The 26037-nt window shown below is 37.4% G+C and overlaps 1 protein-coding gene across 2 annotated transcripts in view; it reads left to right on the top strand.

The window, feature by feature from the left end:
- ppp2r2bb (protein phosphatase 2, regulatory subunit B, beta b) overlaps positions 1 to 26037 on the top strand; it is a 149593-nt gene that overhangs the window by 49805 nt on the left and 73751 nt on the right. Inside the window, exon 1 of one of the 2 annotated variants that reach the window (XM_056446039.1) lies at positions 5152 to 5611. The exons of the other annotated variant lie outside the window; for it this stretch is intronic. Within the exon in view, the coding sequence (XP_056302014.1) occupies positions 5542 to 5611 (70 nt within the window). The 5' untranslated portion in view covers positions 5152 to 5541. Of the gene's footprint in view, positions 1 to 5151; positions 5612 to 26037 lie in introns of those variants that run through there. 2 annotated transcript variants of the gene reach the window in all.

The raw sequence follows: 26037 nt of genomic DNA, 5'->3' as shown, positions 1-26037 counted from the left end.
AGTGCAAATATACAGATTGACAAGTGTGTGTACATGTTTATTACTATATACAACGTTATATGTGCAGCTGTCATGTGCAAATTGTCATGTAAAGTGTGTTGTTAAATAAGTGTATATGTGTATAAAAGTGTATGGCAAGTAGTGATGTTGGTTTCGCAATTATTATCATCAAGTGTTCATGAGATGGATTGCCTGAGGGAAGAAACTGTTTCTGTGTCGGGCTGTTCTGGTGCGCAGTGCTCTGTAGCCTCGACCAGAAGGTAGAAGTTCAAAGAGGCAGTGTGCTGGGTGTGAGGGGTCCACAGTGATTTTGGCAGCCCTTCTGCTCGCTCTGGATAAGTACAGTTCTTGGGGAGTAGGAAGGGTTGTACCAGTGATTCGCTCAGCAGTCCGAACTATTCGACGTAGTCTTTGGAGGTCGTATGTAGTAGCTGAGCTAAACCAGACAGTTATTGATGTGCAGATGACTGATTCAATGATGGAGGTGTAGAACTGTTTCAGCAGCTCCTTTGGGAGGTTAAACTTCCTCAGCTGACGAAGAAAGTACAGCCTCTGTTGAGCTTTTTTGACAATGGAGTCAATGTGAGTGTCCCACTTCAGGTCCTGAGAGATGGTGGTGCCCAGGAACCTGAATGACTCCACTGCTGCCACAATGCCACAATTAATCCAGGGTCGCCACAGCGGAATGAACCGCCAACTTATCCAACACATGTTTTATGCAGCAGATGCCCTTCCAGCTGCAACCCATCACTGGGAAACATCCATACACACTCATTCACACATACACTACGGACAGTTTAGCATACCCAATTCACCTATACCACATGTCTTTGGACTTGTGGGGGAAACCGAAGCACCCGGAGGAAACCCACGCAAACACGGGGAGAACATGCAAACTCCACACAGAAAAGCCAACTGGCCCAGCCGAGGCTCGAACCAGCGACTTTCTTGCTGTGAGGCAATTGTGCTACCCACTGTGCCACCGTGATGCCCAAGTGCTATTTAGCGTAGAGAATTTTTTTAAACACATTTTTAAATAATAATATTTCATAATATTTTATTATATAATTTTTGTAATATTTATTATTAAAATTATAAATATTATATACAAAATATTACTATTATTAATTATATAAATAATAATTAAAAACAATAAATATCATTAATATAAAATATGACTAATATTATGAAGATATTACTTTTAATAACAATTAAATGTATATTATAGAGTGGGGAAAATAAATATTGAACACGTCATGTTTTTTTCCTGGGAATAATATATCTAAAGCAGCTGTTGACATGGAATTGAACCAGATTTTAATAAAAACCCAAACAATACAAACAAAATAATAAAACAAAACAAACAAATCTGAAAGTTTAGTTATGTATAATAATGAAATGACACGAGACTAAAGTATTGAACTACTGAAATGTATTTAATGCTTTATATCAAAGGTTCTTTTTCATGATGGCAGCTCAAAGACGCCTCTCATGTGGAGAATGACGTCACATGAATTGCTCAGGTGTGAGTTTTTCACAGACTTCAACAGTGTGTAAAAATCTTGATGGTTCTGTGAGTCTCGTCTATCAAATCTGATCGTTATTTAGTATTTTCTATTGGATTCGGGTCAGGTGATTGGCTGGGCCATTCTACAGCTTGAGTTTCTTTCTCTGAAAGCATTCGAGAGTTTCCTTGGCTGTGTTTTGGATCATTGTCTTGCTGAAATTTCCACCCTTCATCTTCGTCATCCTGCTAATGTAGATGAATAGTTGGCGGTTCATTCCGCTGTGGTGACCTCTGAAATAGAGGAAGGAAAATGAATGAATAAATGATTTAATCACAATATTTTCAAGCTGCAAGAATACTGTTGTGGGAAACAAAATAAAATAATGACTTTATTTACCAGTTTCTACTCCTCATTATCCAACCAAGGCTCATTCTGAAAACAAACCACTACATTTCTGGAGAGCGCAAAATACGTTCCAAGAGGTAGGTTTTTTGCAGGTTTTGCGAATCCACCAGAGGCCGCTGTGTACACTTTTTGAGATCTCATGTTTCTCTTGCAAGTGCCATTAGCGCCTGCTGTTGAGGACACTGTCAGCTGACTGACTGATTGACCAACCCTCCTTCTTCCCTAAACCCAACCAATAGTGTTTTCAAAAGCACCAATTGACCCGCTCACCCACTTTCCTATACCCAACCGACAGCAATCCAGAACAAGAAAAGCCCTCGCCTGATTTGCACCATGTTTTCAGATTTTACCACATTTTCACCCTGTTATTTACTTATTTATTTTATTTTTTGGATTCTGTTTTTGCCTTACCTGCTTTCTGGAATCGTTTTTGGTTGGACTCAAACCCCGTCGTTGTGGTCAACTCCTCTCTGCTTCTCAAGTCCGCCGACGTACATGGCGAGCCACTGGGCAAACTGGTAACAGCGAGAAACGCTGGGAAACATCTGGAAAGTGCGAAAAGGAACAGTATCATACCGCCCCATAGCGTTCGTTTTAAAAGACGAAATGCAGGCAAACGTTCCTCTGGCTACATAATTTGTGATCTCCAGAAATGTATACAGGGCTACATTTTCAGAATAAGCCTGTCTTGTCAATATCAGTGTCACATTCATTTGTTGCTCTTGGCTGCACATTTGACATACAGTATACCTCAGATATGTCATGATTATTTTTACTTTATTTTTTATTTTATGAAAAGAAGATAAGCATATTTATATTATATGCTATGGCATCACAATATGTAAAAAGAAATCTGAACTTTGTGAGCTTGTATTTTTCTGTTATATATATATATATATATATATATATATATATATATATATATATATATATATATATATATATATATACACACAATTAAAATCAGAATTATTCGCCCTCCTTTTTTCATTTTCAAATATTTCCTAAATGATGTTCAACAGAGCAAGAATTTTTTTTACAGTATTTCCTATAATATTTTTTTCTTCTGGAGATAGGCTTATTTGTTTTATTTCGGCTGGCAATATTTTTATTTTATTTCGGCTGGAAATAGTTTTAATTATTTTTAAAAAACATTTTAGAGTCAATATTATTAGCCCTCTTAAGAAATATTTTTTTGTGATTGTCTACAGAACAAGCCACTGTTATACTATAACTTACACTTAACTGATTAACCTAATTAAACCTTTAAATGTCACTTTAAGCTGAATACTAGTATCTAGTAAAATATCTAGACAAATATTATTTACTGTCATCATGGCAAAGATCAAACAAATCAGTTATTAGAGATGAGTTATTAAAACTATCATGTTTAGAAATGTGTTGAAAAAAATATTGTTAAACTGAAATCTGGGGGAAAAAATAAAAAAGTTAATAATTTTGAGCTAAGTGGCGATATATACAATTGAAGTCAGAATTATTAACCCCCTTGAATTATTAGCCCCCCTGTTTATTTTTTCCCCAATTTCTGTTTAACGGAGAGAAGATTTTTCAACACATTTCTAAACATAATAGTTTTAATAACTCATTTCTAATAACTGATTTATTTTATCTTTGCCATGATGACAGTAAATAATATTTGACTAGATATTTTTCAAGACACTTCTATACAGCTTAATGTTACATTTAAAGGCTTAACTAGGCAGGATAGAGTAATTAGGCAAGTTATTGTATAACAATGGTTTGTTCGGTAGACTATCGAAAAAGAAAATAGCTTAAAGGGGCTAATAATTTTGACCTTAAAATGTTTTTAAAAAAACTAAAAACTGCTTTTATTCTAGCCAAAATAAAACAAATAAGACTTTCTCCAGAAGAAAAAATATTATCAGACATACTGTGAAAATTTCCTTGAAAAGTGTTGCATGCAAAACTGTTGCAAACAATTTATGTTGAATTTAAACAAACAAATTAAATATAACAATGTTCAACCTAATTTGTGTGTTTAAATTCAGCCCAAATAAATTGTTTACAACCACTTAACTTAAAAAAAAATGAGTAAAACCCATCATCTTTGAATAATTTTTTTTAGTGTAAACATAATTTGGGAAATATTTAAAAAAGAAAAAAATTCAACTGTAGATATATATATATATATATATATATATATATATATATATATATATATATATATATATATATATATAACTGTATATAAACAACCAATATAAATGTGAACATTAAAAAACAAATAACGATGATAAAAAAATACAAATAAAAATTAAAAATAAGTTTAAAAAATAAAATACACAAAGCATAATGTACAGCATTTCTACATGCTCTGATTTTAAGAATTAACAGGAGAATCAAATGTTATAATGAGTATTATAATAATAATTGACACATATCTCACCTATATTTTTTTTGCTTTTCAACAATTTCAGAGTAAAAATACAGAATAAAATAAAAAAAATAAAATTATTAATGTGGGAGATGAGTTAGCAAATTTCTGTTTGTGTATGTGAAATTTTGCCTATTAAATGAAGAGATTAACAAATTAAACGGCAGCACAGTAGCACAATCGCTTCACAGCAATAAGGCCGCTGGTTCGAGCCTCGACTGGACCAGTTGACATTTCTGTGTGGAGTTTGCATGTTCTCCCCGTGTTGGCATGGGTTTCCTCCAGGTGCACCGGTTTCCCCGTCTAAAAACATGCGGTACAGGTGAATTAGCTAAATTGTCCGTAGTGTATGAGTGTGTATGGGTGTTTCCCAGTGATGGGTTGCTGCTGGAAGGGCATCCACTGTGTAAAACATATGCTGGATAAGTTGGCGGTTCATTCCGCTGTGGCGACCCCAGCTTAATAAAGGGACTAAGCCGAAAAAGAAAAAGTATAAAGGAATGAATATATTGTGCAGGGCTTTTAATTTATTCTGAAACCGGAGCGGAGGAGGGGCCGTCCATCCATCGCGGATTTGTTTTTAGAACTGGCCCTGATGTCACCTGTCACCCATGTACTGCTTTTTTTTTTAAACAACGATCATCATAATTGTTATGAAGATGACTCAGATGGACATAATTCAACAAGTGCTGGAGCAGCATGGCACATAACATCATGATCTGGAGTGATGCTGACGCAGGTGGACAGGAGTGGGCGGAGTCACTGGTGCAGCGCCAGTCTCAACCGATGCGTCACGTCAGCACTTCAGCGCGCGCACACGGAGCGACAGCGGGGAAAGCGAGCTCTCCAAGCCGGCAGAGTCTGAGAGACAGCATCTCACATCTGAAACCCGCTACCCTGTGCATGACAGCTACATCACAAGACATGGACTTGATCGCGGATGGTTGCCATTGCCGATGACGCGCGCGCCAGCTTTACAGTAAATCAGGGGTTTTGCTGCAGACAGCCGCGCCTTATTGTGACACCTTGCGACCCGACACCGGCTTTCTCCATCACCACATCACTGTTAGGATTTCTGTGCGTATTAACGTGATGGTGCCTCCGCGTATTGCGCGCCGGGCTCTGGGCTGAACGCGTGCGCGAGTGTGCGGATCATGGATAGATGATAGCGCGTTTCTGCATTTCTCAGTGTAATAATCAGCGCCTTTCTCAATGGATGAGGAAATAGACACCCGCAAGATCAACAACAGCTTCCTTCGAGACCACAACTATGCAACTGAAGGTATATCTTCATCACATGATCATCTCAGGTGCACGTCAAACAGAAAGGAATTTATTTAGAAATGTTCATCGTTTGATTTAGGCTGATATAAGACGGGATTTCTGCTTGTCTTGATGCAGATGCGTGTTTTAGAGCATTTGAGATCCTGTGCGCATCTTATTGAATTCATCAAATATCTGAAAAGAATGTGCGTGTACGCATTTATAGAGAAAAGGAAAGTGGAACCTAGTATGATTATAATTTTTAATGCAGCAGAATAATTAAATCAGTGTTCTCCTAAGGATCAAACCAATAGCATGTCTACTAGATACAGCTCATGAGGATTTGGGATTGGTGCAAATTTAATATGGAAATCCCTTGAAGCAATTATGTATGTGTTAATTAGGATTTTTAGTATTTCATTTTTTTTTATTCTGGTCATACAAAGTGCTCAGCATGTATAAGTACACCCCTTACAAATCGTTCTTTTAAATAGGAAGCTATACAATATTATATTTGTGCATATACATTAGATTAGTCAGTGCTGAAGCCAAATCTGGAGCTTGTCTAACAAAATAACTTACGATAACGGTGCAAAAACTAGTACACCCACATTTATATGTTATAGAAACATATTAAATACAAATTTTATAAGAGAAAAAATCAAGAGAAGCAAAATTTAGTTTAATTTTTTATTTTTTTTTTGCAATATTTTGCTTGGATTTAATTGTATTATCTTTCGATTTCTAAATATGTTTGGTGACTAAAATATTATTTTAATAAATATATGTTTAATAAATCTTATTTGTTTAAACGCACCAGAATACATTGCCTATATTCACTAAAATAATTGATAAAAAAAAATTCATGTTCAAAATAGGGTGTACTCAATTATGCTGAACACTGTATGTGCCAATTATTCTGTCATTATTAATGTGCAACACAAATACAGCAATGTAAAAACACTGATCGTAGTGGTTTTATTTACGCTAAAAATAGCTGAGCAGTCTGACTAACACCTTAAGAAGATTTTCAGCTGCTGGTTTAGTCCGCCCGGCTCCATCAGTATAAGAGCTGACAGTAGATTTGTGCACTATTTGAATTCATCTAATGTAATGTGGGGATATAGACCATTTTGAGGGATGTAAACAAAAACAATGCTCCCAACGTATTTCCTGTTTTACATTTTTTACTTCCATAGCTTTCGAGAGTCCAAAAAGAGCCACATATTGATAAATAATGCTGCGATAGCTGTTTTAACATTAAGTTAGGATCGAATTGACTCTTGTTACAGTTATGAAATAGTTTGATGTCAAGCAGGAAATGGGCCAATGACATCAATGAAAATAAGCACCTGTTATTAATATTAAACATCAAATGGGGTTTATTTCAAGATTCAAGCCAAACAAGATCTTTTCGAACATGAAGTACACTGTTAGAAATTAATTCATGGTGTCCTAAAAGTAATCGATGAAGTTAAGTTGACAAATTTTGAGTGGATTGGACATGAAATAATTAAGTTGTCCCAAAAAACCCTCAAAAATTGTGTTTTTTCAGCTCGTTTTAAATAAGTAGTTTGATATAGCACCAAGATATATATTTTATATATCGTGTATTTCGTTGAGTACAAGGCTATGATATAGAGCTGCACAATATATCGTTTCAGCATTGATATCGCAATGTGTGCATTTGCAATAGACAGATCGCAGGATATTCGCAATGTTGAGTTTATCATAATTTATCATTTACATGTGATTTGATGCCTGGAATTGTATAATGATTTTAAAAGCATTCAGATATAAGAAATTGTACCACTTGTGACTTTACCAATGCTTAATTTATTGAATTATTTTAATTTTTATCATTCAATTACTCTGCTTGAATACTGTTAGACTCGGGGAAATATAAAACACTTTCTTTTTCTTGATTGCATTTATAGATTGTTATGCATGAAAATACTCACAATAATGTACGACAGAATTTCGCAAGCTCTACGCTGTAAAAAAAATCCGTAATTTTATGGTTTATTTCAGGCAGCTGGGGTGCCGAAAAAAAAATTAAATAATGGATATTAAATTACAGAAATTTACCATAAAATAACGAATATTAAATTACAGAAATTTACCGTAAAATAACGGATAATAAATTACAGAAATTTACCGTAAAATAACAATTATTAAATTACAGAAATTTACCGTAAAATAACGAATATTAAATTATAGAAATTTACCGTAAAATAACAGATATTAAATTACAGAAATTTACCGTAAAATAATGGATATTAAATTACAGAAATTTACCGTAAAATAACAGATATTAAATTACAGAAATTTACCGTAAAATAACAGATATTAAATTACAGAAATTTACTGTAAAATAACGGATATTAAATTACAGAAATTTACCGTAAAATAACGGATATTAAATTACAGAAATTTACCGTAAAATACACTGCAAATAGCACAGACCACAACGAAAATGTGTCGGGGAAATTTATAGATTGCTTATTAGATTTTATGGAGATGCACTCCCACTGTAGAATCCTCCCAATTGATCTGCCCACGGGGTCTTAAAAAGTAATAGAAGTTGATCAAACAATTTAGAGAAATTTAAGAACCTTTAAAAAGTATTAAAAAGTGTTGGATGCTATCTTGCAAGGTATTAAATTTGTATCATTTTTGATTATAAAGTGTATAGTTGTATGCTATAGTTTGCCTGAATTTAATCTGCCAATATCGGGATGCTGTGTGGTTTATGAAATTGATAAAATCCTGCTAGATTTGACATCACGCTGATTTGTTTCCTGCAATAACCGAGGCAACACTGTTATTCCCTCCATTCTGTAGGTGCCACCTGCTGGATCATTTAATTCAGTACATAATTAATCAGGGTTCATTTTTACTACAAAAATTCTATGACTTTTACAGGACTTTCGTCAATTTTCGGTTTTCATGACCTAATGTTTCATGTCATGTCTACGTATACGTGGTTAATCATGAGAAAAACAATGAACGTTTAAATCTATTACAGAGCATATCATAAAACACGCAACAATCTCTTTAGTTTCAATTTATTTTTATGTCTATGTAATATAGATGATGCTTACACAGCGCTAATGATGTGAGACCATGTTCTTGGCCAAGAAAAGAAGTAAAAACAACAAACCTCAATTCCATTATGCAAATATTTGTCAGTCTAATTTTAGACGATGTTAATAGTTTGCTAAACGAGTAATAGTAAGTAAATCTACTTCTATTGTAAAGCCGCGATCACACTGCACTTTTCTCTCCATAGACTTCCATTCATAGGCATGAGAATGTGGCAGACTAGAAACGCAAGCATGTGCGACAAGTTTCGCATTTCACTCCGTTCGAAAGTTCAAGCTTGGTGAATTCTTACCTGCGAAATCGCATCAGGTGATTACGTTAGACCAATAGAAGATCATTTAAAATATGAAGCAATTGCTCACTTTTATTAACATCTAATCATATTGTTTAATACCACTCCTTTTCTCATCGACGTACGACAGAATTTCGCAAGCTCTACACTGTAAAAAAAAATCTGTGATTTTATGTTTTATTTCAGGCAGCTGGAGTGCCGTAAAAAAAATTAAATAATGGATGTTAAATTTAATGGATGTTAAATTTACCGTAAAATAACGGATATTAAATTACAGAAATTTACCGTAAAATAACGGATATTAAATTACAGAAATTTACCGTAAAATAACGGATATGAAATTACAGAAATTTACCGTAAAATAACGAATATTAAATTACAAAAATTTACCAGAAATTTAAATTGAAGGAAATTTTTTTTATTTAATAAAATAATTTATTTTACGTTATATTTCTGTAATTTAACGGCTTTTATTTTGCGTTTTTTTTTCCAGCACCCCAGCTTTTTTTTTTACAGTGCAGCTTAGCTCATTTTGGACAAAAACGTCTATCAAATGACTAATGTAATTTCCATGACTCCTCCAAACTTTGTGGGTTTTTCTGTTTTTCCAAAACTTTTCCAGGCCTAGAAAATGCCATGTCAAAATTCCATGAGTTTTCCAGGTTTTCCATGACTGTACGAACCCTGAATAATGTTTTAGTTCAGGATTAGTTTCTTACAATCAGTATTTAGTGAAAGTTAAAATGTCATTTCTGGTCCAAATCTAAACTGGCGATGTGGTCTAAAAATGTATGGAAGAGTCTTAAAAAGGTTTTAAAAGGTATTGAATTTCACTCTCTGAATCCTGTATATACCCTGTAACATTATAAACTCCTTCCAAATAGAGATATTAAGTCATCTGATGAAATTGTATTCATATTGCAGTAGATATCACAAAATAAAAATATATCGCAATGCTAGATTTTTCCAATATTGTGCAGTACAGTATGGTCCCTTTAGGGTTGTATTAGTTCCAAACAATAATGAACGTGAAATGATTCATTGGATTTACTACATATTTTTAAGGTTAAGTGGTTGCAAACAGTTTATCCGGGCTGAATTTAAACAAACAAATGAAGCTGAACGTTACTAAAATTTAATTTGTTTAAATTTAGCTCATATAAATTGTCTGAAGCCACTTACCTTAAGAATATGCAGTAAATTCAATGAATTATTTTTTCAGTGTACACATTTAGACATCGCAATCAATCACAATGAATGTGCTCGCAGTTATAAACATGTTTCCCATTGTGAGCTGTTACAGTTGTTTCACTTGTCCTCCGAGGCGGTGCAAACTCTAGATTATGTCGACAGTATAAAGGCATTCTTCTTCTCTGACAATAGACAGCTGAGGAGTTTCATGCGCAGACAAGAAGCCTTCAACGGGACTGGTGCGACGCATCAGCGAATGGGGGTTGGTTGGAGACATGATGGAGAGAGAGGGGAGGGATAGTGAGAGAAGGGAATAAATCAGAGATTAAAGCTAGAGAACACATAGACAGATGTGATGTCATTCCAGCTGCGAAAATCCTAATTTCAAGCCTCTCCCCGTCTCCAGGCTATGCTCAAATCCAGCCTTTTGGACAATCTGTTCTTTTACAGCCAACCAACGTGACATCAAAATGCATCCTATTTGCTGTCTTATTTTAAATTCCTAGTGTTATTGTGCATGGTTTTCAGTGTAGTTAGTTTAGCTTTATTGCTAAGGCTAGAATTTTTGTTGGAGAATGAAGATTGTATTATGGCCACAGCCATATCACCCTGCAGCTCAAGACCGGTTACTCACTGAAGCTAAGCAGGGCTGAGTCTGATCAGTATCTGGATGGGAGACCACATGGGGAAACTAGGTAGCTGTTGGAAGTGGTGTTAGTGAGGCCAGCAAAGGGGGCTTAACCTGTGGTCTGTGTGAGTCCTAATGCCCCAGTAAAGTCATTCGGATGAGATGTTAAACAGATGTCCTGACTCTCTGTGGTCATTAAAAATCCCATGGCACTTCTCGTAAAGAGTAGTGGTGTAACCCTGGTGTCCTGGCCAAATTTCCTTCACTACCCATTATGGCCTCCCAATCCTCCCCATCCACTGAATTAACTCTGTCACCGTCTCTCCACTCCACCTATAGCTGGAGTGTGGTGAGCGCACTGGCGCCGTTGTTCTGTAGCTGCCATCACATCATCCAAGTGGATGCTGCACACTGGTGATGGAGTGGAAAGACCCCCCTCATGACTTTAAAGCGCTTTGTGTGTATGGCCATACACAATAAATGCGCTATATAAATACTCACTGCAGAAATGCTTTTCGTACTTAAATTTTGTGTCTTGTTTCTAGTCCAAATATCTAAAATTTCTCCTTTTTTATGATTCAATTTTATTATTTTCTTCAATAATTCAACAGTACCATCAGTTTACACATTTTAACATCCCCTTTTCCTCCCCCTCCCCAACAGCGGCAGTTACAGTAATCAGATGGTGCTATCATAAATCTTAATAAACACATATAACCAATTTAAAGTCGTCAATAAATAAACAAGCACACACACACACACACACACACACACACACACACACACAAAATAATACAAAAAATACAAAAAACAATAATAATAATAAATACATACACAAACAAAATAAGATAATTACACTTTTACCGTGTGTCTCACCACATTGATTATATTCATCTTCCAAAAATGCCAAATGTTTTGTCAGTCTTCTCTTATAAACATCCAGTTTATCAAGTAATCAATATGTCAGTTTTATGCTGCCACCTTCCAATATTCTGTAACCCAGGGGTGTCCAAACTTAGTCCTGGAGGGCCGGTGTCCTGCATATTTTAGTTCCAACCCCAATTAAATACAGCTGAACCAGCTAATAAAGCTCTTTCTAGGTATACTAGAAACTTCCAGGCAGGTGTGTTGAAGGAAGTTGGTGCTAAACTATGCCAGTTTGGCCACCCCTGCCGTAACCCATTCTTGAAAAGATGATGGAGCTGCTGAACACCATCCCCTCATAATGATTTGTCTTCCAATAATAATACTTGTTTGAGTCCACTCAGACATCTTCAAATATCTAAAAATTCTTAAATCAAGGATCATTTTCAAGCATAACATATTTCATATAAGAAATAACATGTCAAAATTACATTTTTCCTTAAAACAAGCAAAATAATCTGCCAATATAGGGTACAGTAAGCAATATAATCTTATGCCTAAAGGAAAACCAGATTATTTATTATATATACAACTCTATTGGCAAATTTATTGGGAAAAACTCACTTAATTTTGGCATATTATATCTTAAAACAAGACCATTTTTTCTGCTTGTCTAGAAAATGCTTCTTGATTTAAGAATTATTAGATATTTGGACTTGAAAAGCATTTTTTGCAGTGTAATCGGTGACATTATTAGCTTAAAGCCATTACTGAAAGTATCAACTTTTGCTCTACATTTGATGCCATTCGAGCTACACATTGCATCAGTTTCCTTCAGTTTTTGGAGCACTGATTGCATCCGTGTGTACTTCACCTACTGACCTGGGATGAGCTTCTGTCGTCTAGAGGATTGAATCCGGCAGACACCACTTTTCATCCTCCCCAGTTAATTTTCTGTGAATTATGCAAGCGCTTCCCTGTCATCCATCACTTACGGCCTCTGTAGAACATGCTGTCTGTATGTCTGATGGCCAAACTTACCCATACATTACAAGAGAGACTGATTTATTAAATCACAGGATATTTATAGCATACGCTGTAAAAAGAATTCTGGGTTGAATTGAATTGAATTGAATTTTTATTTGACAGATTTTAGACAAGCTGTACAAAAATACAACTATCCCATACATTTTGAAATTAGTGCTGTCAATCGAATAAAAAAATAATTAATTAATCACACTTTTTTTTGCAATTAATCGCGATTAATCACATTTAAAAGACAGAAACTTGTCATTTTGGCTATTTAATGTAAAATTAATGTAAACGCAAGACAAAAAACTATTTAAATTCAAAATATGATTGTTTATCAGAATAGGACGCCAATACTCCGATTTTAATATGATTACGATAGTACTTTGATTAGGAGTCTACCATGTAAACGGCGATTTTTGATTACCTTAAAGGACCACCGATTCACGAAATGAGGAGGTTTTTCCTTTCCATTTGGCATGTTGTATCAAACTCCATTAAAACAAAAGTTGAAAGATGTTTCTATATTCATCCTCCTACTAATGTAGATGTTGGACTGAAGCAGCTGATATTCATTTACACTGAGGAAGGATAGAGGGTTGCTGAAGAACTACTGAGAGATTTCAGCTGCTGTCTGGGCTTTCACTGCCTTTCTACACCTTCCTTTCTTCATGTGTTCAATACTTTTTCCCTGCATAATTTCATTTTATCACACATAACTTTTGTTTTCTTTGCATATATGGATTTCTTTGGTTGTTACCAACATCCGGTGAAAATTTCTAGTCAACAGCACCTTCAGAAATATGTTTTCTGAGAAAAATGGTGATGTGTTTACTTATTTTCACCGCTGTATATAAGTATGTATCTTATGATTAAATGAATCTATTTTAGGCAGTGTCAGAAAAGGGGCTAATTTGTACAAATTCGTAGGATTTTTAAAAGGGAGGCTTGCCCCCAACCCTGACTTTACCCCTCACTGATTACCAAAATAATCGTGGTTATGATTTTTCCCATAATCGAGTGGCCCTAGTACACAAACCACTTCGAATTTTAGCAACTGTAAGCAAACATCACTCATTTTTTGCAGATAAGTTAAATATCTTGAGCAATGTTAGAGCTTCTGCAAGCTGCGATTTTGAAGCACTGTTGCCTAAAGGTGTAGTAACACTTTAAACAGACTCTGGGTAATAGGACAACAGGGAAAATTTTCAGAATTCTTTGAATATTTTGATCACATAGAATCATAATTCGCAGAGAACTGACAAACAGTCATTATGGGGCACAACTGTGAAGGCCTTGCTGCTTGAGCAGTTAACCAGCATCATACTGAAGCCTCTGTGGTTTTGACAGTCAAATAAATAAATGATGACCTCTGCATTTTTAAAGCAGTTTTAATGCACCCGTGTTTATCCCTGCTACGCTCTGCTCCACAAGGTTCTGTCAGCATCTTTGTTCGGGGGTGGACAACAACAGAGCATATATGCACCGTGAAATGAAAGCCTTCACAATAAAAGCCAAGTTGAAACTTATACGTGGGCTGAAAGGTTGACAAACACATGTCATTCAAGACCTTTTGACCTCAGTCACACAGAGAGATCAAGGGTAATGTTATCTAAATCAAAGCTGAGCAGACAAAACAACCTACCGAATGTTTAGTCTGCAGGTAAATAGCCCCGTACCCTTCAAATACATTGCCTTAGACAATTCCTTTAAGGGCTGCATGATATTGAAAAAATCTGACATTGCGATATCTTGTTCCATTCATTTATTCATTTTATTTTCAGCTTAGTCCTTTTATTAATCTGGGGTCACCACAGCGGAATGAACCGCCAACTTATCCAGCATATGTTTTACACAGCGGATACTCTTCCAGCTGCAACTGTTTTGCTGTGATATATATCTCGATATGAATCTAATTTCACAAGATGATCTAAATAGCTCGAATTGGAAAGATTTAGTTTTACTGAGGTTATCAAGTCTTTTTCTATGCAATGCATCTGCATTAAATACAATAAAATACAAGCATACAGTATATATATATAATCGAACATATAGTCGAACAGTATTCAAATTCAAAAATTGGACAGTCAAATGTAAAATAGCATGGTCATCATTGTATAAATCATTTTAAACTATCATTTTAATAATATCTTTATCTTTTAATCTTTAATAAATAATCTAATCCTGCGATTTGACTATTGCGGATACGTACATTGCTATAGTGATGCTCAAACAATGTATTGTTCAGCCCTAATTCTTTAAAACACAGAAAAAGGACTAAAGATGTTTTCCTTGTATGTACACTACCTGACAACTACCTGATAAAACTACTCTTGTCGCCTATCCAAGTTTTAGGAACAACAAATAATAACTTGACTTCTAGTTGATCATTTGGTATCAGAAGTGGCTTATATAAAAGGCAAAGACCTCTAGATTACGCTTATTTTACTTCTTATTTTACTGCCTTGATTTTTAATTATTTAATTAGGACAGTAAGGTCTGACATTGTTGAGACAAATGCCTTGTCACTTAACAGAAATAATGTACAGTATAGAATATAAAGTCATGGTGTAGTGGAAAAAATAATGAATATTGTGTTTGACTCCCATGAACATGGAGGACTGCATCCATACATCTCTGCAATGACTCAAATCACTCATTAATAAAGTCATATGGAATGGCAAAGAAAGCGTTCTTGCAGGACTCCCAGAGTTCATCAAGATTCTTTGGATTCATCTTCAATGCCTCCTCCTTCATCTTACCCCAGACGTGCTCAATAATGTTCATGTCTTGTGACGGGGCTGGCCAATCCTGAAGCACCTTCTTTGCTTCCAGGAACTTTGATGTGGAGGCTGAAGTATGAGAATGAGCGCTATCCTGCTGAAGAATTCGCCCTCTCCTGTGGTTTGTAATGTAATGGGCAGCACAAATGTCTTGATACCTCAGGCTGTTGATGTTGCCATCCACTCTGCAGATCTCTTGCACGCCCCCATACTGAATGTAACCCCAGACCATGATTTTTACTTCACCAAACATGACTGATTTCTATGACAATCTTGGGTCCACACAGGCTCCAATAGGTCTTCTGCAGTATTTTTATGATTGGGATGCAGTTCAACAGATGATTCATCTGAAAAATCTACCTTCTGCCACTTTTCCAAATGATCAACTAGAAGTCAAGTTATTATTTGTTGCTCTTACAGCTGGGATCTATGACAAGACTTTTGTCAGGTAGTGTAGTACTATGAGAGTAAAATTTGAGGAAGATCAGCAGTGATATGTATAATTAGATCTGATCAGGTGCACTCAAAGGGTTTTGGGAAGACACGGTCACTCGCTGAGCGATCCTTCGCTAATCTGATCTCTGAGTCTTATCTGGCTCATCCCCTTCCCTCCAGATGCTTCCTGAATATTCTGGAAAACAGGGAAGATTTTCTCTTTAGGAGAGGATTTTCTCTTTCTACTTCAGAAGATATTGTGGCATGTGTTACTATATACTGTACTCAGCACGAATGAGTACACTACATACAGAGCTCTCTTTTAAATTGGTATGCTTTACATTAATATATGTCTATGTGTATAAGGATTTTACAACTGATGGACACTACAGGCAACCATGATCATTTGAATAGGGAACATGTTTAATATCATAGATTGACAACTGGAGGTTCTGTTACTCTGGAGGGTAAACCCTTAGAAGGGATTAGGGGATAGGGATGATCTCCTCCCAATGGAACACAGTGTGCATCTTAGTGTCTGGGAGTTCCCTCACCTTACTTCATGGCATGTATCACATACCCTGTGATTATGAGCATGTCTCAGCAGTAAGGCTTCCCTCATTCTTCACTTCACTATACTTAATAAATGGTAACATCTGTTTTAAGATTTATCTTGACTGAAATATAGTACATATAATAATTGCGTTATTGTACTCAACTCTAAATTCTGAAGCAGACAGACCAAACAGACATTAAATAAGGGCTCCAGCTTGCCCCCCTCCTGCAGCTTTAGCATAGGCCTAAAATAAGGCTGCTTCCTTTGGGATAGCTTCTGAGTTCAAAGGGAAAATAGAGATACTGAAAAACAGAGGGGGTGTTTCCTACAGAGGATAAATAGACATGGTTGGCCTAGAAACTATGCTAGAACAATTTACGGAAAGTCATCGCTGGAGTTGCTTGAATGTTGCTATGTGCTTATTTTGTTTGAGTGGCTTTGCTGTGTGGTTTCTGGCATGGTTTGGATAGCTGTTGGGTTTCTAACAGTCAATAAAAAGATCCAGCCTCCAGGCCTCTGTGATATTCTGATCTCTACAGTGGCTGTGGCCTCTCCTTCAATATATCTTTTGCTCTCTTTTGTTGTCCATCAGGCAAATAATGTCTCTATATGTGTATTCCAAGAGTTCACACTTAGATGATGATTAATTATAAAGCTTGTTTGGCATGCTGTCCCGGTAGAGAACCCTAAGCTCATGAGACCCTTTTGCCCGGAGCTCCCTCCCGTTTGCAAGGTGAGGAGGAGTTTGAGCTCAGGTAGATCTCAAGAACATCCCTGCTGTAGTAGCTAGTGAACAGATAGTGATTGCTCTTAAGAGATAACTACTTACTGGGAGCATGTCTATGGTGCCGATTTGGATTAGTCAATTAACTTAAGTTGCATGTTTTTGGACGGTAGGAGGAAGCTGGGGAACCCGGGGGAAACCCTCGTGAGCACGGGGAGAACGTGTAAACTCCGCACAGAAATGTCGGCTGGCTTGGTAAGGACTGGAACCAGTGACGTTCTTGCTGTGAGGCAACAGTGCTAACTACTGGGCCACTGTGTCACCCATCTAGGAAAGGAGGAGTAGGGGTGGAAGGGAGGATTCTTCAAAACGAAAATGGCTGTTATATGGAACTTAGGGTATTTATAGTGGCTTAGGAATCGTCTGATTGGTGAATCATAAATTGGTTAATGCGGGACCAGCAGCAAGCAATCATAAGCATGTGATCCTCTCGAAATTAGTTTATAAATAAACTTCACTTAGAAACCATCAACACAGAATGCATCTTTGCATCTAAAAACGCCCAGCATAGAGCACTAGGACAGAGAGTTCCTTACTACTGGGGGAGTTGAAAAGGTCTGTATTGGTTAACATTGGAAAACCTATAAAGCTAACTTGATCACATGAAGCACATCTTGGCCAATCACATAGCGACTTTTAGTTTTTCTTTGTACTGCCATGGAGGCAATGTCACAGCAGTCTTTATGCTTTTTAGACTAAAGGTTTTAGGCTTGCCTTCAATAGGCTTTGATGAGGATATCAAGACATTGCAACCTGTAAACAGAAACTTGCAATGCTTGCCCCTTCTGGTCCATTACTTTGGAACTAAAAGTGATGAGCAGCACTGCATGTAAACAGTGAAGTTGACACGGCACCTAGAAAAACATGATGATAATGTGTACATTGCTTCAAAAGACGCGAGTGTATCGGTCATTCGTCAGTTGAGTTTACATTGAAAAACAATAGCAGTAGTGCACTGGAATGGAAAAACCCATACTGTGTGAATGATCCCTTAGTGTCTTTGTTTATGCTAAACCACAAGCATGTTATGGGTGGCGCTAATGTGATTGTGTGTGTCAAGGTGTTTGCATTTTGTGCACCTAAGCCTCACCTTTGTTCCTCAAGTCCGTTCAAATCAGTTGATTTGCAAGTTCCATCTGTTTATTAAGTTGTACCACTGACCTTAGACTTACATTACAGTTGACTTTATCCTATAATCCCATTGGCTCGTACTTCTGTTCATTTTGGCATCTTGGCAAGGTTCTTGGCATTAATCTGAGGGCCTAATGCACCCCAGGAAATCACATAATTCCTCAGGCGATGCTTCAGTCCAGCTTGAATGTAGTTGTTGACATTCAAGTTGTTCAGTGCATTGAAATTGGTTTCTTATTTAATGTTCATTATTTAAAGACCAATCGGTTTCAGCTGTTTATTTCTCTTGGACTCACTAAAACAATTTCCAAAATGAAAGTACACATCTTTAAATGTACACAAACATGACACATTACCCAACAATTTTACTCAAATGTAAGGAAGTATATGTAATTCCTTACTTCCCACTTTAGGTTACCTGTAAGACTTTCTCTAGTAGTAGAGGCGTTGACCCTGCCCTCATCTCCCAAATTCAGACCAACTCTGCTCTAAATAAGCTGGTTCTAGTGTATTTGAGTGCAGTTGGGGTTGAAATCTAGTGACGAAAAGGCTTGGAGTCCCTTGAGATAAGACAGTGGTTTGTATGTTGCTTGCGCAGGCATTCGTTTGAACAGGAATGATACAGTAGTCCATTAAATTGTAATTGTAACCAAGTCCCTTTTCTACTCCCAAATGTCCCTCTTGAAATTACACCATTGCTTGATGGAGTGGGCCAGGAGTTAGTACACAGGCTGCTCATTACTCTACAGGCACAGAATAGTGACGTGCCCTTCGGACCTCCTGACCTTGTGTTAGTGTAACGGCTATACTGGTGAGTGTGTGGAGGGGGATGTGGTCTAGCCCGTTATCCTTTTGGCACCATTGCGACCCTCTTGTGTTGGCTCATTAAAATCAGATTGCTGATGTTTCTCGTTTTGACACCTCTCTCTCTCTCTCTCTCTCTCTCTCTCTCTCTATCTCTCTCTCTCTCGCTCTTTATCAAATGCCCTGCAGCATTGTAGCACCAGCTACCAATTTTTTTTTGGACGTTGTTTGCACCACAGTTGCCTCTCTCTCTGTCATCTCCCATGTCTTCTCATTACGTTTACCCAATTTGATGACAAAAAAACCTGTACCTTCTTTTCCCTCATTATTGCACCGTCAGCATCATGGTTCCCTCTTTTCATGCTGGGTGACAGACAAATGGAGGAACCCCGGTGCATATCGACAACCATTTAACAGGAGCAGTCAGATAAACGATTTCCTCCAGAGCCAAGATTGGCAGTCATCTATACAGAAGAGCCTCCCTATTACTGACCACAGTGTTCTCAAACAAAAATAAGCTCGGAAACCTGTTTGAAAACATGTCATATTATCACAGGCGCTTCTTCGTTTAATGTCCACAGACGCCTTCCCTTGAAAGCTGATGTGAGGGTAATGGCTACTTAAGGTCGATGAGATTGAATTTGGACCCTTTCTAGATTCAATTTTGAGTTGTTTGAGCAAGGAAAGGGGGAAAATAAAGTGAAAATGCCCACAGGCTTTCAAAGGTTTGTACAGTATTTATAGAACATGCCCTTGTCAATAGGTTTAATATAGGGTTTTCATTTAGAATTACACTCAGAGAAAATGTAAAAACGAATAAATAAATAATAAATTGAAATAGCCAGTTGAAACTAGTGCCAATAGCTGTGTTTCCAACCAAACATGTGAATTTGACTTATGCAAAAAACTGGAATATCGCATAAAATATTTGGGAATAAAGCACCATTTTAATCCAATGAGTTCAGTGAGGTAATGATACCGAACCATTTTGAAGACAGACATTGGCTAAGGCATTTTATAATTATCAAAACATCATTTCAGATGTTGTGCAATATGGTCAGTCTGCTATTTGTGTATTAATTCCATCCAATAATGCACGTCATCATATTTCCAGGTAAGATGCGATCCTGGATTAACATCTATGTTGATGCTTGAACACCATTTTTGATGGAAAATGTAATCCATACCTATTCCCTACCCCTTAACCCAACCATCAGTTAATTAATTCATTCATTTTCATCTGCTTGACTGGGGTCGGGTCATGGGGGCAGCACTCTCAGTAGAGTACCCCAGATTTTCCTCTCCCCAGACACTTCCTCCAGCTCCTCCAGGGGTATCCCAAGGCATTCCCAGGCCAGCCGAGAGACATAGTCCCTACAGCGTGTCCTAGGTCTTTCCTCGGGGTCTCCTCCTGGTGGGACATGCCTGGAACACCTCCCTGGGTAAGTGTCCAGGAGGCATCTGAAACAGATGCCCGAGCTACCTCAGCTGACTTCTCTCCATGTGGAGGAGCAGCAGCTCTACTCGGAGCTCCTGTCAGGTGACAGAGTTCCTCACCCCATCTATAAGGGTGCACCCTGCCACCCTGTGAAGGAAACTCATTTCAGCCACTTGTATCTGAGATCTTGTCGTTTCGGTCATAACCAAACCATAACTGTAAATTATTCCCAAAATCAGAGGGGAATAATAGTTGGATAACAATCATGTAGAAGTGCATAAACCGTAAGCCTACACTTAACATAAATGGTAAACGTATCCCTTAATTCTGATTGGCTGATTGGAATGTTGTTCTAGGATCAACATAGATGTTAATCCAAGAACATGTCCTATTGGGGAAATCAGGTTGGCGGTCCAAATCATGCCTATTTTTATTGTCACACGATCTGTTAAAACCAAATCTTTTTTTGATGCACATGCTGATATTTATTCTGCGTTTCCAAAATGTATGCGCATCTTGACATTTCCATTACGCCTTTTTTAAATGCGATATTCCAAAATGCGCATAAAAATCGGTGGATGAAAACACAGCTAATGTGACAGCTATAAACCGTAATTTAAAGAGCATTGTAAATGTGATGATTCCTTTTTAATTCCATGATGACTTCCTCAGCTGTTCTGCTTTGCTGGTAGAGTGAAGCCATCATCTTCTCAGCCAGAAGGGTTGATTATTTAATTTCACATGCTAATGTTCCCTGTCGAGGATCGCACATTAGCATGTGTGGTCACAAGGAAGACACAAGAGACCACTAAATGAAAACCATGGCAGAATATATTTCATTGAAATTCACAAAGCAGAACATTAGTGTTCCTGTTTCACCCACAGATGTAAAAAATGCCAATATGTGCAATATCCCAGCAATATCCCATTTTACACAATTGAAGATTGTTTGTTTTAGTGGTGTTGCACTGACCAAAACTAAAATACTGAATCTATGTTAAAATTCAGAATACACTGTAAAAAATACTGGGTTACACACAATTTCTTCATGTTGTCCCAAAACAAACCGATTAAGTTTCCTTAATTGTTTTTGGACATTTAAGTGGATTGAACACAAAATTATTAAGTTGCCCCCCCAAATAAAAATCAAGAATTGTGTTTATTCAGCTCATTTTAAAATTAGTTTGAACTAGAGGTTTGCGAGGGACTTATAGGCGAGGGTTTTTTTATAGTCCTGCTTCCTCCAGGTTTTAATCCGCACCTGACTGCTCCCGCTGTATAGACCTTTTTGAGGGAAGAAACTAAAACAATGGTCCCAGGGTATTCCCAGTTTTACATTTTTAAGTTCTATAGCTTCCAAGAATCCAAAAAGAGCCACATATTGATAAATAATGTTACGATAGCTGTTTAACATTAAGTTATGATTGAATCGCTTCTTGTTACAGTTATGAAAGAGTTTGATAACAAGCAGGAAATGTCCATGGGTCAATGTCATCACCATATTGAAATGGTCTATATTCAGTCTCTGTTTACCCGCTGCCCTCTTAGAATGATTTTCTACATGACCGACCATTCCTGCTAAATTTAGATCTGGTTTCCAAAATCTCATGCTTATATTGGGTACTACCAAAAGAGAGATACAACAGATAAAACTGTAGGTTGTGCAAGGATTATAAGCTAAACGTCAGTTTTTTTGCCCCCTTTTGATTAGACTTGAGTGCCACCTTAAACCTGAGGTTGTAGTCTTGTAACTGCTAAAGGGTAAAACTTTAAGGTATTATCACATCGCGCAAAGGGTAATTTTTTTCCATATGTGTCTATGATGCATGAAAAATACTCTCATGCTTCAGACTTGCCTGATGTGGGTTTTCTAACAGTAAACTGACCGTTTTCTAATGCAAGCTGAACGTCCTTCAATGACAGCGCATCTTCAGTTTGCTCTGCCTTGGTAAAGCCCGCTCTGAGGACCGTTGATGATGAAAAAAAGCACGTGCAGAAAGCACTGGTCATGCGTTCGTCAAGTGTAACAGTTGTGAGCACCAGCTGTAATGGTGCTCGGTAAGAATGATGAAATCACAGATATGCTCTTCTGGAATAACGTCGGGGCTCGGGAGTGCTATATTGTTAGACCACCCGCTCCCGTTCAAATTACACCAGAGTAACCGACCGCTTCCGCGTTTTATTCGGAAATTTATTTCAGCGCCGCAAAGAAATCTGATCGGGAATACAGACCTCTAGTTTGAACAACCACCAAAAATCTTTTTTTTTTTGAGTACTGTATATATCTAGATTTTAGTGTGTAACTACCGCTTCTGCACAAATCATGTCTTATAAATACGAGAGATACAACCTAACAAATGGTGAAAGACATTGGACAATTATTTCATATCTTTTACTAAAGTTAAAAACATTATTACATTAGTACATTATTCCCAGTATTGGGTTGCGGCTGGAAGGGCATCCTTATGCCAGAGTTCAGACTGCAGGATTTTCAAAGTTGTGGCGTCACAGATGTTTTCAGACTGCATGACTATCTCGGGTAGCGTTCTGTCGTGCTGTTTACACTGCAAGATGGACCGGCGACAGGGGGTTTCACACTGCATGACTTTACAATAGGAGAATCTCCGTCAATCGCTGTCAACTCGGTCCACGAACTACGTCTCACAACACACATGAGAAGTGATATGGAAACAACACGAGGTCACGTAGTATATCTACTACACTCTCAGTACAACTTAGTACAACTACACTCTCAGAAATAAAGGTACGCGAGTTGTCACTGGAGTGGTGTCTTTTCAAAAGCTACACATTTGTACCTAAAAGGTCCTTATTAATACCTCAATGGTGCATATTAGTACCTAAAAAGTACAAAGGTGTTCCTCTTAAAATTTTTAGGTACCGATATATACTTCTGAGGTACCAATATTGACCATTTAAGTACAAATGTGTACATTTTGAAAAGGTACCACCCCAGTGACAGTTTGCGCACCTTTATTTCTGAGAGTGTAGATAATGAGAAAGAAGCCTTAAGTGGGGTAGAAAATTTACTTATTTTGCTCACCTCACTTTTGAAGGGAATTCACAATTTCTCTAAACGTTTTTTTCTTTATCGAGCCGGTTGTGGTATTGCTCAGATAACACGTCAAACAGACACGGTACTCATGCCAAATTTACACTAGTTTTTCCTCCATTTCTTGGGTTTCCACAACCTCCCGCTGGCCTTCAGATACCCATACTCTTGAATGTGAATGCTGTTCTTTCATTGGTTGTAGGCAATCACTGATGTTATTTTCAATCAGAACACATATAACACGGCATGATTTTGAATCGCAGACAGGTTCGGATAATTAGCATGCCAAATATCTCGCGGGTGATTGGCGATTCTTTCAGATCGCATCTTTGATAGTTCACACTGTGGGATTGTCACTCACGTGAACGAGAACCGATTTAACGGTGATTTCAGGCTTTTGTCTGCGATTTCTCGAAACCTATCAGCGAGTCAAAATCTTGGCTACAATCATGCAGTCTGAACTCGGCATTAGTGATATTTGGGTTGACCACTGGAAAAAACTGAATCTTGGATAATCTGGTGAGACATCAGGTGGGCAGCACAGCTGACACAACTCTGGCAGTGTAAATTGATCAAATCTGTGTGTGAGACACATGTGCTTCTCCTATTTGCGTGGCCAATACACAAAAACGTTCCATTCTGCCTCCGTTTACTGCTTACGGGAATAATAAACCTGCATTAGAGACACAGACGGTGGCAGATGTTGCCTGTAATAGAGACAAATAGTGCCAGTGTTAAGGGTGCTGCTAAATGCTGATGTTAAACCATTCATAAACTACTCCAGGAGTGATAACAACCAGACGCATTAATGTGGAGCAGATGTCACATTCACAGACACACACACACACACACACACTCTCTCTTTGTCTCTCAGCTGTTTGGCCACACTGAGAACTGCAGATGTTGATGTGGGTCAGTCATTGAGTATGTTTACATGGACACCATTACTCCAATTTTAATATGATTAAGACAATACTCTGATTAAGAGTCTACCATGAAAACAACTATTTTTGATGACCTTAATTTAATTAAAGTCATAATCGAACTAAACAGAAATGGAATTAAGACATGTGGAGTATGCCTGTTTAAGTTGCATTATGAAAGTGCAGTACAGACATGTAAACACAGCAATCAAACTATTACCGTTTGGTAACACTTGACTATAAACTGTTATCCCAGTACTTTTTTGTTATTTGACTGTAAACTAAAGATTAAATCCTAAAATGTAGCCATTCAAAGGATTAATAAATGTATGCAAATGACTATCATTTAAAGTTTGTTGCGTGGGTGTTGAGATCCCAAACTTTTAATGATAATTCCTGCAGCTCACACTGAATGCATTAATGTAGGCTAAACAAGTAGTGACAGAAAACACCTCTAATAATCTAAGAAACCCACCACATGCCGAATAACCCACCACAACTTCTTCTGTCCTCATTATATTTTACATGAAAGCCTAAATGCTTTCATACATGTGATTTGAATGATGCGAGAGGCGATCACTCTGCAATTGTTACAATTTTAGGATTAATCTATGAGTAAAAAATGTATTAGTCCGCAGGTCTTGTGTGTTCCGAACCATGGGTTGTGATCATCAACCATGATGCGCACACCCCTAATACATACATACATGAATAAAGAGAACATACACCAAATGCTAAAAGCACAGTTTTATTGTTTGTTAGGCCTTATAAGATCCTGCACTCTGCTCTTTTCAGTTGTCTGTTGGTTTACTGCTGCTGCAATGCCATAAATCAAGTCTGATTTATTTCCACCAAGCGCTTTGATTCCCGCGTGGGTTATTTATGTATCCATATGGAGCAGGCCTTTCTCTGCCACTGCAGTGGAGAAGTAGTGCTGCTTCAGTACCTGAACTCAGCAAAACGTCCTCTTTATATTTACTGCAATCCCCCCCAGTCAGCATCAAGCCACCCAATACCCGCCAGACAAAAGCTTCTGACTTCTGGCCTCTAACAGCTAACAATGGAGAGCCAATACTGCGGGCAATTACAGTCCACGGGTGGAAGCTTTTATTGCGGTGTGAGGGATTGTAATGTGGTTTGTTCTGTATGCGTTTATTGTAATAGTTCACTCAATTGTTAATTAACCCTGCTGAAAAATCCAGCTTAAACCAGCCTAGGCTGGTTGTCTGGTTTTAGCTGGTTGACCAGCCTGGTTTTAGAGGGTTTTTGGCCATATCCAGGCTGGTTTCCAGCCTTTTCCAGCCTGGTCTTAGCTGGTCAGGCTGGAAAATTACCAGCTAAATCCAGCTAAAACCAGCTTGACCAGCCTGGTTTAAGATGGACATAGCTGGTTTTGGCTGGGCTCCCAGCCT

Source organism: Danio aesculapii, chromosome 21 (assembly GCF_903798145.1).
Source record: "Danio aesculapii chromosome 21, fDanAes4.1, whole genome shotgun sequence".
In the NCBI taxonomy this organism is placed as follows: domain Eukaryota; kingdom Metazoa; phylum Chordata; class Actinopteri; order Cypriniformes; family Danionidae; genus Danio; species Danio aesculapii.
Note: the sequence above shows the minus strand (reverse complement) of the source record. Positions and strands in the feature narration are given on the sequence as shown.